This window comes from Durio zibethinus, chromosome 3 (genome assembly GCF_047325235.1).
Source record: "Durio zibethinus cultivar Kanyao isolate XHJ-2024 chromosome 3, ASM4732523v1, whole genome shotgun sequence".
Lineage (NCBI taxonomy): Eukaryota > Viridiplantae > Streptophyta > Magnoliopsida > Malvales > Malvaceae > Durio > Durio zibethinus.
In genome coordinates this window covers 4,197,417-4,216,471 of record NC_143164.1, presented here as the reverse complement: position 1 = coordinate 4,216,471, position 19,055 = coordinate 4,197,417, and the positions used below count along the sequence as shown (strand labels likewise).

The following is a 19,055-nucleotide window of genomic DNA, read 5'->3' as shown; positions in this document are numbered from 1 at the left end:
AGATCTGACAAACATGAATCCCGAAGCTATGGTGTCCCAGAGAAACTTTTTGGCAGTGGCAGAAGAAAGAAAGAAAGAAAAAAAGAATCTTTGGGTAAAGAGCAGAGAGGGCAGCTAGGGAGCTGTGGAGGTACATAGAATTCCCGGGGAAATTTTAAATGCACCTCATTTAATATTGTATATATTTTATTTTTATATACATCTTAAATTTGAAATTTATTTTTTGTTTTAATTAAATACATTTCATCTTTCACTTTGATCATTTTCATTTATATCCTTTTTTTTTCTTTTTTCACTTCTTGACATTAAGTTTTTCAAAAATAAATATTTAAAAATATTTAAAATTTCTTAAAAATAAATATTCGATAAATTTTAAAAATTAATTTTAAAAAAATCTTTAATTTTTTCAAAAATAGATATTAGATAGTTGAGATTTTTTAGATCTCTATATTCAAAAAGTTTTGAGTTCTTGATTTTCTGGACAAGATAAATTCATCAATAAAGATCTCCAATATTTTGGCCACTAGACACCGTTATTCAATTATATTTGTAACATTTTTACAAAATTGATAAATGTGTATATAAAAAGAATTGCTAAGTATGAAAAAGCCTTTTATGCAAATTGGCCATTGCATCATATGCAATAAAAGTGTGATTATCTCATCACATATAGTACAACAGCTACTTACATGAGTGTTCTTTACAATTAGCGATTTCTTTTCAAATGCACATTTTATAAAATTAGATAAATGCTGTGAACATTATTTATCAGATAGTGTTCGGTTGAAAGATTAAGAGTTTTTATTGTCGAATTTATACATTTCATATGTTGGAGTTGATATTTTTCAATGGTGTTAATATTAGGTTCCTTTTGTTTTCTAAAAAAATGAAATTTGGAAAATAATTTCCTTACTTTTCAAATGCTTATTTAGTAAAAAATTAATTGATTAACAAAAAATGACTTATTGATTAATGAAATAAAGTTTTTTTTTTGAAATTTATCTTACAGATTTGAAAAAAAAAAGATATTTTTTTGGAAAATAGCTGTTTATGAATTGAACTATTTATTAATACTTTTGAGCATAAATTTGCTTATAAATAATATTATATTAATAAATAAATAATATTATATTAATCAATAAAATATTATTATAATATATTAATAAATAATATTATATAAATAAATAATATACTATTAATATAATATATTAATAAATAATATTCTAATATATTAATAAATAATATTATATTAATAACTAATATAATAATAGATATTATTAATGTAATTAATAAATATTATAATAATATATTAATAAATAATATGCTATTAATATAATATATTAATAAATATTATTAATAAATAATATAATTATTTTTTAACATAATATATTAATATTAAATATTATTATTAAAATATAATTATTTTTTAATATTACTAATTTTAATAATAAATAATTTTAATATATTTTAATAGTTATATTAATATTATTTGGAAAAAATAAAAAAAAAAACAAATAATGAAAAATATTTTTCATTAATTTATCTAAATAACAAAAAACCTCTTTCAATTCAATTCAAAAAATGTAAACATTTTCTAGAAATTATTTTTTACAAAACAAACAAAGCCTTAGAAATCTTAAATTTTCTTATCAATAATATATAATTAAATATAATTTAAAAAATTTTAATGTATTATTAGAATTAGATTTTTGAGACATACATTGTTTTCTAAAATATCCATTTCTAAGAAAGCAATACAAGTTTCAGAAATGAATTTTTGAGAGATGTATTTTTTTCAGTAATTTATTTTCGAAAATTATGTTATTTTTTCAAAAATAGATTTTTGAGAGCATAATATAACACTCAAAAATTTATTTTCGAAAAATATGAGGTGGTTTTTGAACGTATAAACTATTCAAAAGTATTTTTATCATTTATTAAAAATTAAAATTGATATTTAATATATGAGTATTTTTTCAAAAAAAAAATTGAAGTTATATAAATAAAATTTGACGTTGTATGTAGCGCACCTCGCGCCAAAATCTCGCAAAAAAGATTAGAATTTTTTTTTGGCTGCTTATGCTTTTTCAAGTTGCAACTTTGCCCCAACAAGCCCAACATCAGCAGTTGGGTGGAATCCATTTGTGGACTTGATTATTGATAAAGTCCCATTTTGAAAATGAAAACCCCTGACATCGGTTTCCATGGGTCCTAAAATTCCATATAAATGGCTTCGTTAGGTGTAACCTACGTAAATCTGCTACACCAAACTTTGATATATCAACATTATCTCTAATTTTTGCCTTGAACCCAAATAATAAAATTTCTTGAGACAATGCTGCTTCTTCTAGGACAACTTCTCAGGTGGTTGAGACTAAGCAATCAAAGAGAATAAATTAAAGCAGAGCAGTTCGTTTGTGAAAAGGACCTAATTATACTTAATTTTTGCAGCAGATTATTGGATTTTGCCATTTAATCATGTTGTTCTCATTGATGTCTTTACGTAATATATCCTCATACATACAGAATTGTCCATTCTATATTATTCCATATAATATATTATCAACTGTGCATGGGAATAAATTCATCATCATTTTGTTGACAAGAGATCATGTCAATTATTAGGCCTTTTGAAATTTGGGTCACGTTCTGAAATTTGAAGTTGATTGAGATTTTTGAGATTGAATAACGATCATTTTTCATTACTCTGCTGCAAATATTGTACAGCGTAACCTTATGCCTGTTGGGAATGTCAGGTACAAATTTCATCTGAGTTTTGTCCAATTTTATTTCATTAAATTTTTTCGTCTTGGATCTGTAATATGGATCCTCCAATGCTCATCTTTGAACCCTGCCTCTCTAGCCTTTTTTCTATCCCAATCCAAATCATTCTTTCTTTTCTTTGTTAACCCACAAAATTTCTGCAATTTCTCATCCATGTTGTCGTGAAACTTCCACCATCTCTGATGGGCCGCATCGCTGGCGTAAACACGTTGATCCCCAATGTTCCAGTTACAATCATAATCCCTGTAACAACGCCAAGGCTTCAAACCCAAGTAATGAATCGCATAAAGTTTTGGTGGGTCAGCTGCAAAAAGCTGGCTCTTTAAGCCAATTTCAACGGTGCTGTTGGACCAAAAATTCTTGAGGAAATTCACTCTCCTTGGTAAACGATGCCACCAAACGAACACTTCATTGAGAAAACCTTGGTCCCCTCCATTGTACGAGAAGATTTCTTTACGTTTGTTCATTAAAAGTTTAAACGTGCAATTTGAAGGCTCGATCACCATAATACCCGAATTAAAAATCCAAATATCGTTGCCCGTAGCTGTCATTTGAGGGAAATGGAAAAGCGGATCAAGGTTTCGTAGAACAATGATGTCTGCATCAATGAATATGACCTTGTCATAATCCGTTAGCTGCCAGAGCCTGAACTTGCTGTAGTTGTATTCATTGTAGGAGCCTTTTTCAGCTCGAGGGTTTCGGATTCTTTTGATGAAGCGGAGCTGCCACCCGGCTGCCTTGAGTGCATCGCGCTGTGCTTCGGAGATGGACCCGTCAAGGAGAAGGATCAGGTCACGGTTGGTGCCGGTTTTTAGGAGACTTTGGGCAAGGGCTATGGCACCGCAGACGTATGATTCAGAGGAATGCAGCATTGTTGCATAGGCTTCACGCTTGGCATTCCTTGTTGCCCGTTCGATCTTGGAGACATCAAACACTTCATCGTTTCCTGAAATTTTTTTCATTTTCTTCTTGTTATTAACTAGAATTTGATATCTGAAACTAAAAATTCAGTATTTCATCAATAAACCACATGATTATTGGCATTTATTGCTGAAGAGAGTTAATGCATGCTAAGAAAATTATTATATTCATGATGATGGAAAATGGAAGCTGGTCTCGGTGGTAGGTGGAATCGAAGTTACAAAAAGCTCATAAAAATCTGTTGGGAGAGGTCCCCCATCGGCTTATATATAGTTGATTATTGATTTGATTCCTAACTAATGAAACCAATAAGTAGAAACATGTGATTCTTTATTGTTTTTGGAACCAGCAGTGGCGCATATGCTGCTTCACATTAGATGCCCGAGCATTTGCCATTTGCCGAAGACAACAAAAGCCTAACTACGACTAAGTCTTAGACTTTGTCTGCAAGCAAAGTCAAGTTTTAATTGGAAGTAGCTAATCATATCAACATCAGTAAGCCAGCTACTCTTTATAATAATTCCTACACTTAATTACATTTTTTTTTTGTTCTTTCGTTTTCGTCTGCCAACTTTTCTTCTTCAACTACTTGCAGAAAAGGCTCGGTTGCTCTAATTTTAAAAAGTTTTAACAGAAATTGTGAAGAAATTTTGAAAGAAAAAGGGGGCTTAGTAAAACTTTAGGCTGGATAAAGAAATTAGTTAAATAAACACGATTAACCGTTCAGCGCCTGTAGCTCAGTGGATAGAGCGTCTGTTTCCTAAGCAGAAAGTCGTAGGTTCGACCCCTACCTGGCGCGTTCAGTACTTTTATATGCAAAAAGTAGAAACAGAACTAGGAATTAGGATCATACCTCGTCCCCACAATGGCAAAGCCAGCCTGCAGGAACCAATAGGCAAAGAAACTTTTTGTTCTAATCTTGCTACTTCCGGCTCATAGTACCACCACTCACCTTCCTGTTTCACCAAATCATTGCATCGAAACACCTCTAACATTGGCCTGCACTTGCTCAGGAACACCACTTTTGTCCTCCAATTCCAATCCCTTTTCCCATTTTTAACTGCCAGATTTGCTGCTATCAGATGAACTTGAAGCCTGAACACCTCCCTAGCCCATCCGTCTACCGGGTACTTACATGGTAGTTTTGCCACTATCAAATCCATGTTGTCGTACTTATTGAAGTCTGGCATTGGCATCTCAGGGCAACTTGGCCCATCAATTTCTTCCTCTTCATCAATCCATTCAGGAAACAGATGTTTCCATTCGAATAGCTCCGAGACTCGCTCGAAAAGGACTGGAATTGTTTCCCCATGTTTTTCCCATTCACTGTAATCCTCATCTTCGAAGTTCACCATCCCAATCTTCAATCCTCCTCCAAACTCATCAATGAAGGTTGGCACCTCTAACATGGTCAAATTTCTCTTAGGCTTTGGCTTAAGGGCTTCAGTATTTTCCAATATTGCCTCCATCTATGGAAATCACATTCACCAAATATGAAATATCAGAGAACAAATCAACACAAATCTTATATACATGGAAACATCCATTGCATTCAAATTAAGAAACAATATTGAATTGAGTCAGCTCACCTTACCTTGTGATGGCACTCACGAAGGGTGCATCTAACAAGCGATGCTGCATTCTCAAAATAGACTGAAGAAGATTGGCGCAAAAGAAGAGATGCATAGATAACCAGAAATAAGGCAAGAAAAACCAGGTTGATTCTAATGACCAAAGACTTTGAAGGAGTTGCTTGGATGATTTTTTGAAGGCCAAGTCCTTCACCCATTCTTAAGCAAAGTTGTCCTACCTCAATCCAAGCTCAACATATATAGATGTAGGTTGGTATAATTATAACCATGACTACTTTTTTATAGTTTAAAATAAAGCACATCAATGAATTATAAATGATGATAAGAAAATTAAAGGAATTTTGGGGTTTAGTTAGTGGTTAGAGAGCATAATAAGAGAGTGAAATGTAGAGTAAAACTCACAAGAAGTCGGACCACTTAAAAAGCTCCATCTGTCGTTTCCTTTGTCTTGAGTTTCCTTCCCTTTGAGACAAGAAGGTCGGAGCAAATAAAGTCCCATGCTGTTGGTTCTCACATATTTTCTAGACAATTTTCCCAAACTTCCAAACAGACCCTTTCTCGAGACACTTTTAAGTACAAACTTGTACAATAAATTTGTACCAATTCTTTTTCAATATGGTATTTGGAAAGTTGAAATCCAAGAAAATTCTCACTTTCAAATTACACCAATGAAAGGTGGCAACCGGTTTGCTCAACTTTACTCTAAAAGTGTATAATTATCTTGTCAATTGTTTTAGCTACTGTTTAATTTGAGCATATGAGAGGAAATAAAGCCGAGATAAGGGGTAAAAGAAAAAAAAAAGTCGTGAGAAATTTAGGTGAATAATGACAACAGGAATTCTTTTTATGGGTAGTTAAGCAGACCTTCTAACAACTATTTGGTTGCCCTGTCAACTTCCTACATGCAATTGGAAATGTCTCGTTTAGCCGTTATTGAAATATATGCCAGGTTCCACCAATATCTTGTTTATTCAATAAATCAATAATTAAATGATCTATGATGATTTAATCAGGATGTAGGTCGGCCATCGGTGTTATCACAACTCATCCGAAATGATTTTAAAGGCAGCTTAGTACACGACCAAAGCCAAATGAAAGGTAAACTATCAAGATTTTGCCCCGAATGTCAGTTTGTTGATAATTACAAACTGGCGTTTGAGGCCCGAATATTTTCTTGATTTAAATAAAAATGAAATTCAGACTTTATCCTTTGAACAGGTATTGAATCAAATATTTAACGGATTGGAAATCCAAAAAGTAGACCAATAAGCTGTTGTCTATTCTTGATATATTAGACGTGTGTACTATTTTCTTTTCGAGACCAAGCCGTCCCTGATCCTGAAGCATGAGTACTTTAGACCAACAAATCAAAAGGGATAGAAGGGGAAAAGGCATGAAAGGAATTAGAAACAGTGGGGTCTTTCTTTCTTTGCATCATATATGGGTTACTTGTAGTTGATTTATGTGGGAATTAAGAGTCATTTTATGAAAACAATATGCAAATAAATTCTCCGTTGCTTTTTCTTAACATTCTTTCTTGATGATGAAGAAATGCAATATTTATAACTAAAAGTCGAGAGACAATCAATTCTAACTAGTAGTTGCGGTATATCAACCAAAATCGTTTCCACGTTTCCTCACTCTTGGCTATTAACTCGTTCAAAAGTATAGATGCATATCAATGACCACAGCTACTAGAGTTTCTGTTTACCTTTTCTCTTTTCTTTTTAGTTAACATTTGGAGAACCCACTGGATCTTGGACTACACAAATGGAGGGTAGCCTGCTTCTATGACGTAAAAATCCTATATCTCCCATCCCAAATTCGAATTCAAGGGCTTCGAGTTGAAGTAATTGCACTTTTGATGCTATCAAATGGACAGTCGGAAGTAACATGCATACAGCTTCATACTTTCATCACATCTTGGATGTGTTGAGAATAGCTTTTACCAGGTGGAATGAATATTACATCATCCCAGCCCCAGTTTTTCTCACTCATCTGAATCAAAATAAAGAGGAACAACAAGATTGCATATTAATACATATTACACGAAACTACTCAGCAATTACATCCTATACCTCCATTTTCTTCAGAACATCTTCCAAGCTTCCTACCTGCTCAAACAGATCAGATCCAATGAATACAATGAAGTGCAACATCAAAAAGGAAAACCATTCCATTAATGAAGCACGTGTGAAAGACGGAACCATTGAAAGTGTTAAGGACAGGGGAGAGGGTTTGATGTAGGTACTAGTAGAATAGAAGAAAAGAGGCAGGGGGGAGGGTTTGATGTAGGTACTAATGGAATAGAAGAGCAGAGGCAATCTCCATGCACTTTGCATGCAATCACTTATCAATGTGTGCATATACAAGTTGAATGCCCAAAACAGATTTATACATATGACACCATGATATGTTGAGAAGCACTGGTTCCTCTTGATGCCCTCGAAACCTTTGAAAGTTCTTTTTCTATATCTTCCAGTACAATAACAAGCAAACAAAAGAAACTAGGTTATGTTTAACAACTATCTTTAAATGCATACTGAACAAGAAAACAGCATCTACAACAGCTTGATAGATCAAGCAGACCTTATTGAAATATATTGGGCAGAAGCGCTTGTTTTTCTTCCTCATAACAAGAAGGTCAGACTGTAGACACAAACATTAAATACAAAAAGTGAGATCTAACATTGTTTTGAGGTAACATAGAAATTATATCACAGTTCGGCTCCTTCATGGACTCCATCAAAGATAACATCATTAAACACAAAAAACTATTGTGAGTAATGGTGTAAAACTGTCCAATGATGAAAGATAACATCTTCACTTAAGTATGAATGAATCATTGATACAACTCCCTTCTAAGCATAGTTATCTTGTCTAAGTACCCAACACCCACATAGAAAATGAAACACAATAATCTCTCTCTTATTCCTAAATTAAACATCCTTTTTTTCAGTGCCTCAAAGTTTCTTTATAAGAAAATGACAATAAACACAATCTAGATGAAATAAGACAGCAGCATTGAGTATCAATTTTAAGCTATTTTTGGGATAATGCCATGTCCAATGCCTACAACCACAGAGATTTGGAAAACCATTCTACTCTTTCAAGAACAGCATTTATGAAACACTAACCTCTAATGCATTCTTTATTTGAATAGGATTCGGTGGAAAACGAAATCCAATTTTTTCAACCTTTACAGCGAATATACCTATAGCATAATTGATAAAACAGTAACCATAAAAATGAACATTGTTATCTGCAATCCAATTTCAGTTGACATCTTTTCCTACATCATATATGATAAACCAGTAATTAAAGTTAAAAACAAAGTCACCTGATCAAGTGTGATCGGCACTACTTTAGCATTACTTCTCAGCTCTCTTCTCCGTAACCGAACCTATTACAAAATGAAACGACATTAACACAAAGAGCTTCGAATTTTGATATAAATTAAAAAAATTTAAGTAACCTGAGCGAGAAATGCCTCGGCGTCTTCTTGGCGAAAGCAAAGGAAGCCAATAGACTTGGTTCCATTGGGATCATAGATAAGCACGAACTCATTGTTGGAGTTGCTAACTGTATACACGGCGGTTCCGGCTAGTGTTTTGGCAACATGTTCAAGACTCAAGGTGGCAGCTGCCGCAGCTTTCGGCTGAGAAACCGATGCAAAGAGAGGACGATGGAGGATAGTTGCCTGCAGGGAGAGACCGAAGGCAAAGATACTGATAGACGGTTAGTGTGGTGGAGGCGGGTGGCGAGCTCGGCTCCGAGACGGTGGATGAAGGCGTAGAGGGAGGGATAAGAGAGGGTATGAGGGAAGAGGAGGAGGTTTTGGGAATTCCATTTTTGTGAGAAAATAAAAAAATAATAATAATAATGCAATACAGAGCTTGAAATGTATTTTTTTGGTTAACGGTCCAATGGGTTTCAATTTCACGGATTGCTTTGCAATTTTATGGGCTATTGCCTAGTTTTAGCCCAATTTGATTTTCTGTCATGCCTTAACTGGATCTGAAAATGCTATCCAAAGCCCACAAACCCATTGAAATCTAATGAATGTGTATTTCCTATGCATTGAAATCTAATGAATAATGTATATTTACTATTTATGTAGAAACTCTTAATTTTAATAATTAAAATTAAATTTTTTTTATAATCTTAAATATTAAATAAATTAATAAATAATGTGTTAAAATATTTTATTCCATAAGTTCTTTAGGAAGGAGTAATGTTTACCTTAACTTTTGTTTTTTCAAGGAAAAATGTACTTGAAAAAGGCAACAAGTTAGATTTTTTTTAACGTGAAAATTCATTGAGGTAGGGTATCTTAAATTATCTTATTTTAAAATTTGAAATTAATTGAACACTTTTAAATTTACTCATTAGGATGTTTATAAAGAAAATATAAATAAAAGATTGTTACATAGAGTTTTCAAGAGTCATCTTTTTTTTTTTTTATTCATATGAATTTAACAAAAATAAAATGTTGGACTGACTTGGAACTCCAATTGTATCGAATAAATTCACTTGCATTATTAGTAGTAAAAGCAAGTAGCTGTAATTATGATGGATATTCTGTCAAGGCAATGGTGGTTTATATCTTCACCTTCCCTTATTCCACATATCTATAGTTTTTGGTTCCCTTATCTAATTTAAAACGGCAAAAGCAAAGCTCTATGCCTTTTGTCTTTAGTGCCCCACTGATTAGCATAAACATCCTTTCCCCTGACATTGGGGGGTTGCCCTAGTACAAGTATAGCCCCCGACCAGTCCCACCCTACACACTCATTTAGATAAGCTTAATTCAGAATTAAATAATCATCCAAATCCGTATTGATTTAGGCCAAGTTGAGCAGGTTTATATGTTCTTTTCATTTTCAAGTGGCCGCCCAATGTGTTGTAAGATTCAGATACGAGGTTAGCTTCTGCTTTTTTGATTGAAAATCAATCAAAAAGTTATTCTTGCAAACGCATCCTTTAAGATAAATTAAGATATATGCTTTTCATTTTTCATTAATCAAATCCCATCGATGGGATATGCTTATCCCCCCAAAAAAAAAAAACTTTATTCTATATGTATATATATGTGTATATATATATATATGTATATCCTAGTGAAAATCATACTGTAATTAAAGTAAATTCCCAAATCTTTTGACCGCATCTTTTGACCGCTCTTTGGTCTCTTTATTCACCATAAAGCCTCCTCGTTTCCAACCAAAATATCTGCTATAAGCCATATACTATTTGTTTCAAGAATTCCAAGCATAAAGATTGAAAATTGGATTTCATTTTTATGATCCTCCTGTGAAAAATCGGGATAAATTTAGACATCAACACCTTTCATTGAGGAGGTGTCAGCGTTTGATCATTGGAATTTAGAAGAGTACTGTAATTTTAATTTCCTGTAAAAAAAAAAAAAAATCAGTTATGTCTTTGGTGTATCTTATTTTTGAGACACACTTCATTGAGTTTTCCAAGTCTACGTTTAGGATCATGCATCTATTGAGGATACTGTTCAAATACATGTTGGAATATTGATTTTAAAGAATAAATTCCCTGTTCCCCAAAATGCTCAATCTAAAATGTGGCACACTACAAAAATACCAGTTCTTTATTTTCTTTTCCTGTTCCTTTCAACCCACTTTTACCTTTTGGATCCTTATCTAAGACAGTGGATTTCAATGTCCCAAGCTCTGTTTATAAGCCGATTGGATCGCTTCCAATGCATTGAAGATGGAATAAGCTGAAATTGCGTAAAGATGCAGGGGAAATCTTCATTCTGAATTCCCGATATAAACACTTTTTTATATTTGGAAGGTAAAATTTTTCAATAAGTAACTTCCTAACATATTCTTTTTAATGTATCACATAATTTGAGATTTGAGATTTGTGATTTGTGATGCCTGAATTTGCTGACTACAAAACAAAATTATTCTCTTACTATAAAATGATGACAACCCTCATTTTAATGGAAATTAGTTAGTGATTCCTTCAACAAAATGTTAAGAGAAAATTCCAGAATCCGATTGGAGAATTTTTGTAGTTTTGAAGGATGCTTTTCATGACTCAACTTTTAATAATTAAAAATAAATTCACGCAGGACATGAATATATCTAGATTGAAACGTACCCAAGAAAAATTCTTACTAGCTCACACAGGACATTAAATATGCTAAAAGTTGCATAATTATTTTCTATATAAACAGATGCTATAGCGGTTTTAAATTTACACCAACAAAAAATAGCGTTTTACATTTCGTCCTTTTGATTGCGGCAAGAGAAATGGTTTTTTTCTTCCTTAGTAAGATAATAAAAATGTAGCTACATCTTTACTAGCTCAATGTGCTGATATAATGAACCTATTCAACCGTTGCGACGTCAACAACGAGGGAAAACGTAGCTGGGAAGAGGTGAAGGCAGGTTTCCGAAAGCTTCAATCTCGTTTTCCGGCTTGTAGAACTGAACGTGCGTTCCAGATGGCTGACGATAACGGCGATAGGTACATCGATAAGGCAGAGCTGGACGAGCTTGTAAATTATGCCTTGGAGTGTTACGAAGGAACCGTAAAGCTTAGACTGATAAGTTAGATATATATACATACATATATATATATATATGGAAAAATCCAACTTGTTGTACTGTTATCTGTGAAGTACTTTAGGTTGTCATGCAGCATTATATATTTATAATAGGTGCAGTTTGCTTTTACATCCGTTAGCGAATGGCAGCTGCAGAGTTTTGAGCTTGTAATTTGAGTATTTCTTGGTGTATAACATGATACAAAGCTTATTAGGAGTTTAGGACTTGTTTTTAGTAGAAAAAGTCTCTATGCTATAGTTAAATATCTCCCCTTGTTTCTCTTTAGAAAAAGTTATCGAGTTTCCCTGCCTGTAAACAAACCAGAAATGGGAAAAACTTTTCTAAAATGATTTCTTCTTCTTATTAGGAAAATTTTGTAGTAATGTTTGTGTATGGAACTTAATTTCAGCTTTGAACATCACTTCTGAGAGAGTGTGGAATTTATGAGATGAAGAATAACTATCTATCTATTCTCCTGTAGCCTTGGTTTTCTTTTTCCATCAGAAATCTCCAATCACCATTCAGAAAATCTTGAACCTCTCTCTGGTTTTGTCTATATAACAGCTTGATAGATCAAGCAGACCTTATTGAAATATATTGGGCAGAAGCGCTTATTTTTCTTCCTCATAACAAGGTCAGACTGTAGACACAAACATTAAATAGAAAAACTGAGATCAAACATTGTTTTGTGGTAACATAGAAATTATTATCACAGTGCAGCTCCTTCATGGACTCCTGATATAAAAATAGCATATCAAAAGTGGCAATATCTTTCAGAAATTGTAGAGAAAGCAAATGTTATGATTCAACAAATCAAAATATATGTTGGGCGTGGTTCCCCTATTTAATAACAATCAGAGAATCTCTACACCTTTATGCTATTGCTAATACAACAAAAATTGCTAATGCTTCAAGGGACAAAATACAACATGGCCACAATGAGTAACCATAGACATGAATAAATAAGCTTTTGGAAGCCATTCATGTGATGCTTTGTATGCAATGCAAAATGAAAGGATCATCCAAGATGAAAATGTTTTCTAGTCATATTTCCACTCTCAAGGGCATTATATGTTTAATAAATAAATAGCGTACCTGGAAAACAGGAACTCCATCAAAGCCACTTTTGGCATCACCAGCTTACAGATGATAAACACGAAAAACTACTGTAAGTAATGGTGTAAAACTGTCCAACGACGAAAGATAACATCTTCACTTAAGTATGAATGAATCATTGATGCAACTCCCTTCTAAGCATAGTTATCTTGTCTAAGTACCCAACATCCACATAGAAAATGACACCCAATAATCTCTCTCTTATTCATGAATTAAAACTCCTTTTTCTTCATTGCCTTAAACTTTACTTATAAGAAAATGACAATAAACACAATCTAGATTAAATAAGTCAGCAGCATTGAGTATCAATTTTAAGCTATTTTTTGGGATAATGCAATGTCCAATGCCTACAACCACTGAGATTTGGAAGACCATTCTACTCTTTCAAAAACAACATTTATGAAACACTAACCTCTAACGCATTCTTTATTTGAATAGGCTCCGCTAGAAAATGAAATGCAATTCCTTCAACGTTCAGTGAATATACCTACAGCATAATTGATAAACCAGTAACCATAAAAATGAACATTGTTATCTGCAATCCAATTTCAGTTGACATTAAGTCACCTGATCAAGTGTAATCGGCACTACTTTAGCATTATTTCTCAGCTCCCTTCTCCGTAATCAAACCTATTATAAAATGAAACCAAATCAACACAAAAAGCTTTGGATTTTGATATAAATTTAAAAAATTTAAGTAACCTGAGCGAGAAATGCCTCGGCGTCTTCTTGGCGAAAGCAAAGGAAGCCAATAGACTTGGTTCCATTGGGATCAGAGATAAGCACGAACTCATTGTTGGAGTTGCTAACTGTATACACAGCGGTTCCGGCTAGTGTTTTGGCAACTTGTTCGCGACTCAAGGGGCAGCTGTCCCAGCTTTCGGCTGAGAAACCAACGCGAAGAGCGGACAATTGAGGAAGGCTGGGAGAAACCGAAGGTGAAGGTACTGGAAAGACGGTTAGTGTGGTGAAGGCGGGGGTAGAGCAAAGCGCCGAGACGGTGGATGAAGGCGGAGAGGGATAAGAGAGGGTTTGAGGGAAGAGGAGGAGGTTTTGGGAATTCCATTTTTCTGAGAAAATAAAAAATTAATAATAATGCAATAAAGAGCTTGAAATGTTATTATTATTATTTTTGTTAACGGTCCAATTGGTTGCAATTTCATGGATTTTTTTGGCAGTTATTATGAGCTTTAGCCTAGTTTTAGCCCAATTTGATGCTTTATGAAAATGTTATCCAAAGCCCGTTGAAATCTAATGAATAATATATACATATATATATATATATATATGATATTCGTGTGATTTATTAATAAAACATTGTAATTTTAATTTTAATAATTAGAATTAAATTTTTTATAATTTAAAATATAAAAAAAATTAAATAAATGATTTGAGAAAATATTAAATTTTATAAAATTATATTTAGTGTATAAGATAATAAATATAATAAGATGATAATTATTTTATATTATATTCAGTTTGTATTTAAAGAAAGAGATAAAATTAAATAGAATATTAATCATTCTTTTGATAAAAAATGATTCAATTTTTTCAAAGTAAAAAAAATTATTTTAAATTTATGAGGTTAAACTTACATGTCTTATTATATCAATAATTTAAATTATATAAATTTTGAAGAAAGATAATTTTAATCAATAAATAAATTTTTTTTATTTTAAATATTGTATACATCAAATATAAGATAAAATGATATTATTTAATTTAATCTTATTTATAATATCATATTTTCTTATCCTATTATAATTTTATATGCCAAACATATCTTTAATTTTATAAGTAAGAGTAATATTTATCTTAACCTTTGAATTTTTCAAAGAAAAAGGTACTTGAAAGGCAATAATTTGGGTTTTTTTTTTTTGAATGTGAAAATTCATTGAGGTTGGGTATCTTAAAATATCTTATTTTAAAATTTGAACTTAATTGAACACCTTTAAATTTAATCATTAGGATGTTTATAAAGAAAATATAAATAAAAGATTGTTACATAAAATTTTCAAGAGTCATTTTTTTTTTTTATTCATATGAATTTGACAAAAATAAAATGTTGGACTGACTGACTTGGAACTCCAATTGTATCGAATAAATTCACTCGCATTGTTAGTAGTAAAAGCAAGTAGCTGTAATTATGATGGATATTCTGTCAAGGCAATGGTGGTTTATATCTTCACCTTCCCTTATTCCACATATCAATAGTTTTTGGTTCCCCTAACTAATTTAGAACGGTAAAAGCAAAGCTCTATGTCTTTTGTCTTTGGTGCCCCACTGATAAGCATAAACGTCCTTTCCCTTGGCTTTTGGGGGGTTGCCCTAGTACAAGTATAGCCCCCGACCAGTCCCACCTTACCCACATCATTTAGATAAGCTTAATTCAGAATGAAATAATCATCCAAGTCCGTATTGATTTGGGCCAAGTTGAGCAGGTTTGTACGTTCTTTTCATTTTCACGTGGCCGGCCAACATGTGTTACGTAAGATTCGGATGCGAGGCTAGCTTCTGCTTTTTTAACTGAAAATCAATCAAAAAGTTATTCTTTCCAAACGCATCCGTTAAGATAAATTAAGATATATGCTTTTCATTTTTCATTAATCAAATCCCATCGACGGGATATGCTTATCCGAAAAAAAAAGAAAAAAACTTTATTCCATATATATATCCTAGTGAAAATCACACCGTAATTAAAGTGAATTCCCAAATCTTTGGACCGCATCTTTTGACCGCGCTTTGATGCCTTTATTCACCGTTAAGCCTCGTTTCCATCCAAAATATCTGCTATAAACCATATATTATTTGTTCCAAGAATACCAAGCGTAAAGATTGAAAATTGGATTTCATTTTTATGATCCTTCTGTGAACAATCGCGACAAATTTAGACATCAACACCTTTCGTTGAGGAGGCATCAGCGTTTGATCATTGGAATTTAGAAGAGTACTGTAGTTATAATTTCCTGTAAAAAAAAACAAAACTCAGTTATGTCTTTGGTGTATCTTATTTTTGAGACATCCTTCATTGAGTTTTCGAAGTCTACGTTTACTGTCATGCATCTATTGAGGATACTGTTCAAATACATGTTGGAAATTTGATTGTAAAGAATAAATTCCCTGTTCCCAAAAATGCTCAATCTAAAATGTGGCACACTACAAAAATACCAGTTCTTTATTTTCTTTTCCTGTTCCTTTCAACCCACTTTTAACTTTTGGATCCTTATCTAAAACAGTGGATTTCGATGTCTCAAGCACTGTTTATAAACCGATTGGATCGCTTCAAATGCATTGAAGATGTGTTTTATGACTGATTCTAAATAAGCTGAAATTGCGTAAAGATGCAGGGGAAATCTTCAATCTGAATTCCCTATATGAACACTTTTTTTATATTTGGAAGGTAAAATTTTTATGTAAGTACCTTCCTAACATTATCCTCTTTAATGTATCACAGAATTTGAGATTTGTGATGCCTAAAACCAGATGGTTAATTTGCTGACTTCAAAACAAAATTATTCTCTTACGATAGAATGATGACTACCCTCATTTTAATGGAAAATAGTTAGTGATTCCTTCAACAAAATGTTCAGAGAAAATTCGAGAATACGATTAGAGAATTTTTCTAGTCTTGCAGGATGCTTTTTATGACTAAACTTTTAATAATTAAAAATAAATTCACACAGGACATGAATATATCTAGATTGAGATGTACCCAAGAAAAGTTCTTACTAGCTCACACAGGACATTAAATATGCTAAAAGTTGCATAATTATTTTCTATATAAACAGATGCTATAGCCATTTTAAACTTACACCAAGAAAAAATAGCGTTTTACATTTCTTCCTTTTGATTGCGGCAAGAGAAATGGTTTTTTTCTTCCGTAGTAAAGATAATAAAAATGTACCAACATCTTTGCTAGCTCAACGTGCTGATATAATGAACCTATTCAACCGTTGCGACGTCAACAACGATGGAAAACTTAGCTGGGAAGAGGTGAAGGCTGGTTTCCGAAAGCTTCAATCTCGTTTTCCGGCTTATAGAACTCAACGTGCGTTCCAGATGGCTGACGAAAACGGCGATGGGTACATCGATAAGGCAGAGCTGGATGAGCTTGTAAATTATGCCTTGGAGTGTTACGAAGGCACCGTTAAGCTTAGATTGATAAGTTAGATATATATATAGATATAGATATAGAAATATCCAACGTGCTGTACTGTTATTTGTGAAGTACTTTAGGTAGTCATGCAGCATTATATATGTATAATAGGTGCAGTTTGCCTCTGCATCCGATAGCAAAAGGCAGCTGCAGCGTTTTGAGCTAGTACTTTTGAGTATTTCATGGTGTATAATATAATACAAAGCATATTAGGAGTTTAGGACTTGTTTTTAGTAGAAAAAGTTTCTGTGTTATAGTTAAATATCTCCTCATGTTTCTCTTTAGAAAAAGTTTCCCTGCCTGTAAACAAACCAGAAATGGGAAAAACTTTACTAAAATGATTTCTTCTTCTTATTAGGAAAATTTTGTAGTAATGTTTATGTATGGAACCTAATTTCAGCTTTGAACATCACTTCTGAGAGTGTGAGGAATTTATAAGATGAAGAATAACTATCTATGTATTCTCCTGTAGCCTCGTTTTTCTTTTTCCATCAGAATTCTCCAATCACCATTCAGAAAATCTTGAAACTCTCTCTGGTTTTGTCCATATAAGCATCCGAAAACGACCCCCGAAACGAAACAGGTTCGGTCTCAGGGCACTATGGAAACAGATGCTCCTATCTATTGTCTCCACATGCTCTTTACAAATTCAACACTCTGGACTTAGAGCAACTTCCCTTTTGCAAAGATTATCCGGAAGAGGAAATTAAATAACATTGGTTTTTCTTTTAAAATAAGGAAGTGGAATTTGTTTTATTCTTTGCACTTTTCAGTTTTCACTAATCTTTATTGTAATTTGTTCATTCATGAAGTAGAGTTACTCAAAGAGCCAGGAAATATTTTATATGGGATGAAATTGTATATATGAAGAGATTGTTGTAATCAAAAGTAACGAAATTTTTAATCATTCAGAACAATATTATCCCTTCTCTTTTATCAATTTGGCAGTTAGCTATCACTTTCAAATGATAAATTGTACTTTGTGCCCAATTTATCACAAAATTTGAGGTTATAAGGACCTAAGCTCATGTTTGATGTATAAAATTATTAATAAGATATAATATTAATTATTTTATATCATATTTAATTTGTATCTAAAAAGAAAAATAGCAATTGTAAAGAGGATTAATATACTCTTGGTGTAGGATTGTTCAATTCCCACCAAGTGAAAAAGGTTATTTTGAATTTATATTCTTAAAAATTACATCAATAATTTAAATTATATAAATTTTAAAAAATGATAATTTTAACAAATAAATAAATTATTCTATCATAATTTTTGTATACATTGAACACAAAATAAGATGATATTATTTAATTTAATTTTATTCATAATATTATCTTATTTTATCTTATCATAATTTTTATATACATCAAACACAAAATAAAATGATATTATTTAATCTAATTTATTCATAATATTATTTTATTCTATCCTATCATAATCTTTAATTTGCTGACAGCCAAACAAAATTATTCTCTTACGTTAAAAGCATGGTGTGTTACCCCACCAAAATTAAGAAAGTAGGAGCTGATTCCTTCAGTGCAGATTAACTCACACACAGCATAATGAACATCTAGATTGATGGACCCATGAAAAATTCCTATACTAGCTCATAAAATAATAAACAAATAAAAGATCTGATAAAGGTTGCAGAATGGGTTTTCTATATAAACAGATGTATTAGCCAATTTAAACATAAATCCAGGGAGTAACTTTTTCACATCTCTGATATTCCCATTTATCTGTTGCAAGTGAAATGGTCTTTTTCTTCCGTAAAAATGAAAAAAAGATGCCAGACTCTTTGAAGGATGACTATGATGAGATAATGAGCTTATTCAAACGTTGCGACGTTAACAACGATGGAAAGCTTAGCTGGGAAGAGGTGAAGGCAGGTT

The 19,055-nt window shown here is 32.4% G+C and overlaps 1 protein-coding gene, 1 non-coding gene and 2 pseudogenes across 5 annotated transcripts; 1 reads left to right on the top strand and 3 right to left on the bottom strand.

Moving 5' to 3' along the window:
• Positions 1-2,559: 2,559 nt before the first annotated feature.
• LOC111301086 (UDP-glucuronate:xylan alpha-glucuronosyltransferase 2-like) lies at positions 2,560-5,620 on the bottom strand. Of its 2 annotated transcripts, none has more exons than XM_022896586.2 (3): positions 5,300-5,620; positions 4,559-5,174; positions 2,560-3,730 (listed from the first exon to the last, which is right to left on the bottom strand). In XM_022896586.2, the coding sequence occupies exons 1-3, from the start codon at positions 5,492-5,494 to the stop codon at positions 2,787-2,789; spliced, it is 1,755 nt and encodes a 584-aa protein (XP_022752321.1). In that variant the 5' UTR covers positions 5,495-5,620; the 3' UTR covers positions 2,560-2,786. The 2 variants fall into 2 exon arrangements, with proteins under 2 accessions (XP_022752321.1, XP_089614287.1); XM_089758161.1 differs by having other exon boundaries at positions 2,561-3,730; positions 5,295-5,430.
• On the top strand, positions 4,432-4,504 carry TRNAR-CCU (transfer RNA arginine (anticodon CCU)). Its single transcript has one exon. It is a non-coding gene; the product is annotated as a tRNA-Arg (tRNA).
• Positions 5,621-6,842: 1,222 nt separating the features above from the next.
• On the bottom strand, positions 6,843-9,147 carry LOC111299562 (protein TIC 22, chloroplastic-like; annotated as a pseudogene). The gene is made up of 5 exons (XR_016340801.1): positions 8,773-9,147; positions 8,638-8,700; positions 7,887-7,946; positions 7,376-7,411; positions 6,843-7,295 (listed from the first exon to the last, which is right to left on the bottom strand). The product of XR_016340801.1 is annotated as a protein TIC 22, chloroplastic-like (transcript).
• Positions 9,148-11,446: 2,299 nt separating this feature from the next.
• On the bottom strand, positions 11,447-14,176 carry LOC111316609 (protein TIC 22, chloroplastic-like; annotated as a pseudogene). The gene is made up of 5 exons (XR_016340802.1): positions 13,703-14,176; positions 13,568-13,630; positions 13,413-13,487; positions 12,980-13,023; positions 11,447-12,619 (listed from the first exon to the last, which is right to left on the bottom strand). The product of XR_016340802.1 is annotated as a protein TIC 22, chloroplastic-like (transcript).
• Between the last annotated feature and the right edge of the window lie 4,879 nt (positions 14,177-19,055).

What these genes read in the sequence shown, in the direction of transcription:
- LOC111301086 (XM_022896586.2), bottom strand. Translation starts at nt 5,494, where the DNA reads ATGGGTGAAGGACTTGGCCTTCAAAAAATCATCCAAGCAACTCCTTCA. An exon ending in TTCGTGAGTGCCATCACAAG is followed by an intron (nt 5,175 to 5,299) that starts GTAAGGTGAGCT and finishes TGATTTCCATAG; the next exon opens with ATGGAGGCAATATTGGAAAA. An exon ending in TTTGCCATTGTGGGGACGAG is followed by an intron (nt 3,731 to 4,558) that starts GTATGATCCTAA and finishes AAAAAATTTCAG; the next exon opens with GAAACGATGAAGTGTTTGAT.